The 6,068-nt window shown below is 48.7% G+C and overlaps 1 protein-coding gene across 1 annotated transcript; it reads left to right on the top strand.

Moving 5' to 3' along the window:
* The first annotated feature begins 1,272 nt into the window (after positions 1-1,272).
* On the top strand, positions 1,273-5,438 carry LOC114054144 (hairy/enhancer-of-split related with YRPW motif protein 1). Its single transcript, XM_027877288.1, has 5 exons — positions 1,273-1,548; positions 2,058-2,133; positions 2,259-2,342; positions 2,537-2,618; positions 3,634-5,438. The coding sequence occupies exons 1-5, from the start codon at positions 1,460-1,462 to the stop codon at positions 4,227-4,229; spliced, it is 927 nt and encodes a 308-aa protein (XP_027733089.1). The 5' UTR covers positions 1,273-1,459; the 3' UTR covers positions 4,230-5,438.
* The last annotated feature ends 630 nt before the right edge of the window (positions 5,439-6,068 follow it).

Here is a 6,068-nt window from a genome sequence, read left to right as displayed (position 1 = left end):
CCAATGAGATATCCACTCCATCATAGGGAAACACCTTTGACTGCAAAAAGAGGTCTAAACCGAGGAGAGATTGATCTTTGATGGTTTTCTCTATTGCACCCTCCCCTCTTTCATGCAAGTGGTGTTAACTACGACTCAGGACAGAGGTAACCAAGGCTGGACCCGGGGTGGGGGTGGGGGTGGGGGTGGGAAGCGCCCTGTAGGGACGTGCATCTCCGCAGCACCGCGGCAGAGATCAGTCTCCACCGACTGGGAAAGAAAAAAAAAAAACACCAAAAAACAAAACAAAACAAAACTGAGTATCCCAGGGGACCCTTTTCAAGTCTATGCGGAGCAAACAGACGCCCCATTTCCCCGGGAATTAAATTCACAGAGGTTTTGGAGTCTGGGAAGTCCCAAACGCAAGCGATAAGGGGTACAGGGGTCTGCTAATAACTAGCCTCCCCCCGCCCTTTCCAGGTCCCCGGGCCAGGGATGCGACGGTGCAATCCGCGGAGCTCGGTGCCCTCGGCCAGGTGCACGCGGCATTTGCCTGCCCGGCGGCAGGCTGACGGGAAGGGTGTGCAGGACCCGCCCGCGGGCAGCGGGTGGCCCCAGTCGCCGCCGCCGCCGGGGCCGCAGCCGCTCGCTCGCGGTGCAGCGGTGATTTACTGGCGGCGCTGAGCCGGCTGGGTTCAGTGCCCGCCCGGCGCCCGCTCGGCCTCCGCCACTGCCGCCGCCGCTCGGCTGGGGAGGCTCAGATTTCAGGTTCACACGGGGGAGCCGCCGCCCGCTCCCGTCCCCCCCCTCCCGCCCCCCCTTCCATTCATCCCAACGCCCCGCGCCGCCGCCAAAGCGGCCGCCAGCGCCGCTGCCGCCACCGCCGCCGCCCCTGGCGGACCCCGATTGGCTGCCGGCCTTGGACCCAGGCACTTTCCCACGGCCCGCGGCGCGTGCGGCTCTCCGGTGGCGCTGCGGGCTTGGCCCTGGCGCGCGGCCAGACCAATCGGAGCGCGCGAGGCGGGGCGGGGCGGGCCCGGGCCGCCGGCGAGCTGCTGTCCTGCCCCACCCCCCATCCGCGGCCGGCGCTCAGCCGCCAGGCGGGGGCGGGGCGGGTGGGTGGAGGTAGGGGGCGGGGCCCGCGTCCCCTCCCCCGTGCTCGGCCACCTGAGCGGCTGCCAATCAGCGGAGCGCGAAGCTGGATTGGATTTATAGGAGGAGAAAGTCGTCGGGGAGCCCCCCCACTTCCCCCCAGCTCCTCCCTTGCCCTCCCCTGGGCCCTGGGAAGGGGCGCAGCGTGGGAAAGGGATGGTTGAGTTTTAACCAGAGGGCAAGTGCGAGGGGGGAATCAGTGTGTGTGTGTGTGTGCAGCGGGAGCAGCCGAGCGCACGGAGACGCCGCCGTCGCCGGGGTTAACTCCTCCCTGCCCGCCGTCTTCCCTCCGAGCGTGCCGCCGCTGGTGCCTGCTGCGAGCGCCGGCATGAAGCGTGTGCACCCCGACTACAGCTCCTCCGACAGCGAGCTGGACGAGACCATCGAAGTGGAGAAGGAGAGCGCCGACGAGAATGGGTGAGAGCAGGAGGGGGGCAAGGACCTTGCGTTGGCACGGGCGGGGGCTCCCGGTGCGCCCCCAGGGACTGGGTGCCTCATCGCGGGAGGTCTCGAAGCAAGGGCTGGACAGTCACTGGTCAGGGATGTTGTCGACAGGGACCGACTCCGGAGTCCCTTCCAACTCTTGAGAGAATGTGATTCCGATTCTGTTGACAGCGGTGCTAACCTGCCCAAGAAGGAGATACCGGGTGGCCTCTTGGTGCACGATCACCGTGGCAGGACTAAGAACAGGAGACCCCCCCCCCCCTTTCATGCATTCCACTGTTTGCACTAGGGATGAAGGGGTTCAGGACCTTGGCACACTGGCTATTCTACTTAGTGGCAACCACAACCTGAATTTAAACCCCTAACTTTGCAAGTTGCTGCCGCGGTCTCCTGGGCTCCTGGGGCGGCAGTAAATTCCTTCTCACCACTCCATCTGTTCCTTGCCCTATCTTAACTTACTGGTGATTCCTTGTTCATTTCAGAAACTTGAGTTCGGCTCCTGGTTCCATGTCCCCATCTACCTCTTCCCAGATACTGGCTAGGAAACGTCGCAGAGGCGTGAGTATTATAATTCATATTCTCTCCCTCTCTCTCTCTCTATCTCAGGCGATGGGGTAAGGGGGAGAGCCATCGGAATTTATGATACTAATGGAAATCCCTTTGTTTTGCATGCTTCCTGTTAGATCATTGAGAAACGCCGGCGAGATCGAATCAATAACAGTTTGTCGGAGCTGAGGAGATTGGTACCCAGTGCTTTTGAAAAGCAGGTAAGGAATGGAGCGAGTGAAACAATCAGTGTGCCAACTGGTGCTTTGTGACTTTCATAAACTAATTTTAACCTTTAGGATGCTGGGAAAAGTGCTTTTGTTACTTGTGGCTTATAAAAGAACTGAATACTCCTATTTTGAAGTTACCACTAAATGCATATCCTACCAAATTAAACTTTCCCCTTTCTTCATAGGGATCAGCTAAATTAGAAAAAGCAGAAATTCTGCAGATGACTGTGGATCATCTCAAAATGTTGCATTCAGCAGGTGGAAAAGGTAAAGCTCATTAATATTTTGGGTGAGAGGGGTGGGGAGAGAGGTCTTCTTTAGGAGCCTTGGCACTGCCCAATTGTATTCTATGAAACTTGTTATCTTATGTTTACCGAGGACATTGGGGTTAGGTAGAAAATTGATGGGCTCTGTATAAATATGTGTGTGCTGTTTGTATGTGTATCAGTACAATTTTCACATTTTCTTGAGACTTTATATAGTATATCTACCATTTTATAGTGACTGCAAATTATACCAGTGCAGAATATAAATAGAGCCTTCCTTTGGAAAATGACTGCTGTCTGAGGCTCTCCAGAGTCATGACAGCACTGATTCAAATGAAGTGGCTCTCACCTTAATCCATAGTAATTAAGGAGGGGGGAAATGTGTTTTTCCCCCCTAAAGTAAGTGGTATTTTTTTCTCCTTATCTACACATCCAGGAGATTTAAAGAAGCAAGCAAACAAACCATGCTGTCATATTTCCTTGAAGAAAAAAATCTTGTCACAGAAAGGACAGTCTAATGGAAAGAGATGGAAAAATAAAATAACTGTCTATACATATGTAAACTAGACGTATTTGAATGAGAACTAAGTGCCTGTAAAAGCCCTATGATGATAGATAAGGTTATACATCTGTGTGTCTGATGAATTTCACTGTGCTGTGGGTTCTCATTTCTGGATGCATTTTTCTGGCATTAAAGGAAAGCATTAAAACGAATGAACATGGTTTCATCAGCTAGTAGTGTATAATCCCACTTTCTGCTTGGCATCACTGGTAAATGGACTTTGAACATAGGCCATTAGCAAGCATATGCTGTTAATCCAAAATGAAACACTTTTGTTTGACCTTAGAAGTTTTGATGTGTATGAGGAGATACAGAAAATATTGACTTGGTTTTCCAGTGGAAGCTGCTCGTATCGTTCGTGTATCCTGCGTTTGTCAGGAAGGAGAGCGATTAAGATGAAGCAGCATACTTATGGCAGTGGCCTGAGGTTTTTCTTTTGTTCCTTTTTTCTCAGGCTATTTTGATGCTCATGCTCTTGCCATGGACTACCGGAGTTTAGGATTTAGAGAATGCCTTGCTGAAGTTGCCCGTTACCTTAGTATCATTGAAGGGCTAGACACGTCTGATCCTCTTCGGGTTCGGCTTGTCTCTCATCTCAACAATTACGCCTCTCAGCGGGAAGCTGCCAATAGCGCACACACGGGCATTGGACATATTCCCTGGGGCAGTGCCTTTGGACATCCCCCTCACATCTCTCATCCCTTGCTGCTGCCACCACCACCGCCCCAGAATGGCCACAGCAACAGCAGCCCTACAGCATCCTCCACAGAACCGCACCACCAGGGGAGAATGACAGCATCCCATGCTGACACCACTTCCTTGAGAGTGCCCCCTAACGGCAGCCTTGGACCCGCGCTGCCTGTGGTTACTGCCTCTTCCAAACTCTCTCCTCCTCTGCTCTCTTCCGTGGCATCCCTGTCTGCGTTCCCCTTCTCCTTTGGTTCCTTCCATTTATTGTCCCCGAATTCACTGAGCCCTTCAACACCAACACAGGCAACAAACCTTGGCAAGCCTTATAGACCCTGGGGGACTGAGATTGGAGCTTTTTAAAGAACTAAAGCTTTAGGAGGGATGGGGGATAGCTTAAAAATCCAGCTGAGCTGGATTGTTGCCAACTTCACCTTAAAATTATAAATGAAAGTGAAACGGAAAAAAGGTACAATTTTAGATAAAATTTGTTTAAGAACTATAAAAATTGGCTGGTTTTCTTCTCTCTCTCTCTCTTTTTGGTTTTTACATTTTGTATTAGTTTTTTTTTAAATTAGTTGCTAAACTTGTCCCAAACATTAAATTGCAGTGGTGGATATGAACCAACATCCTGTGATGGGTTTGTACTAAGTGTCTAATCCACTTTGTAAACATGTATTACTGTTTTAAAATGATTCCACTTTTGCCTGAAAACTTTGGAACTTTTAATTTAGTATTTTGTTATGTTTTTCTTGTTTAGCTACAACTTTTTAGATTTTTTTCCAAACCACTATGCTCAGCATTAACATAAATTCTGCTTGTGAATATTTTGACAGATTAAGATGTTCTATAAGAAATCACTACTTTTTGTGGGGGGTAATCTATATTCTGATTTTTGTATTTCTGAACAAAGCGTTGACAAATCAGAACAATCAGCTTCATCCAAGACAAGAAGAATGAGCTGTCTTTCTCTTGGAGCAGATGGGCGAATTTTGTGGGTACCTAATTTGGGTCCTTGACCAAACTGTTGTTAGGAGTGTGGTGTGATTGACAGCTTTCACCTAGGGAATAATCACTCCTGGCCTAGCAAAAGTGTGACAGGTCAGGATTTTATGGATCTTGGTGTAAACTACTGGGGGTGGGAGAAGAGGCAGCTGGGAGACTAAAGTTACAGAATACAACCTGCCTGAATTTATCAGGCCCTGGCCAATATTATGAATATCTTTATTCTTAAGAACTTCAAATTCATTTGAAACATTACAATGGATAATTATCCTGGTGTGCTAGAGGTCGTTCATTCAAGTAGACTTGTGGAAACATTGAATGTTTAATTTTCTCTTCCCCACTCCCCTCCCCATGTATTCTTTTACCTGGAAAACTATTATCTGTCACTTTCTGGTGCACAGGAATTTGGTTACTGAGGACTTTAAAAGGGCTCTTCTGCATTCTCGTTATGGTTTGTTTAATTTGGTTCCATCTGTGAAAGAAGCATTTTAAACAGGTTTATTTCTTTCAAAGGTATATTTTTAAGTGGCCTCCACTGAATTGGATTTGATCTCCGTTGTATTGATGTGTTGTGATTAAATAAAAAAAAAAAGAAAGAACGCCTGTATTTCAGTGTTCATGTATTGTATACTATGCCAATAGGAGAAGTCTGTACTTTTGAATTTCCCTTTTTTTTTTGGGTCAGGTGAAAGATTTCTCCCTTCCCTGTCCTGATACTCCTGGGTATTGTTCCATGCCCTCCCCTAACCCTGCCCCCCCATCATCTGTGTGGAAAGGACAGTTAAAAGACCAGGGTTTAAATTCTGGCACCGATTAGCTTGGTGATCTGGGGCAAGTAATATAAACTCTAGGCTTAAATTTCCTGAGGCATTGAAGTGTGAAAGCAGTTAGTATATTTGGAGTCAAGACGACTTGAATTCAGATCCTGGCTTATATATAGAACTACTGGGTGACCTTGGGCAAGTTACACCACTGGTCTGGTTCTCGCTTTCCTCAAATGTAAAATGAGGGTGTTAGAGTAGAATAAACTCCAAGATCTCTTCCTCTAATCTCTAGGACCCTATATGAAATGTATGCTGTTATTTCAACTAAACTGTTATCTCATGGGGCTGAAAAAAGCCTGACAAGGTAAATTCTTCATAAGACTGAACTTAGAGTTCAGTAGACTATGGACAGGTTCCACATGAATAATAAGAT

The sequence above is a fragment of the Vombatus ursinus genome, unplaced genomic scaffold (assembly GCF_900497805.2).
Source record: "Vombatus ursinus unplaced genomic scaffold, bare-nosed wombat genome assembly UNPS02014812.1, whole genome shotgun sequence".
NCBI lineage: Eukaryota > Metazoa > Chordata > Mammalia > Diprotodontia > Vombatidae > Vombatus > Vombatus ursinus.
The sequence above is the reverse complement of the archived record's forward strand: the minus strand, read 5'-3'. Positions and strand labels throughout refer to the sequence as shown.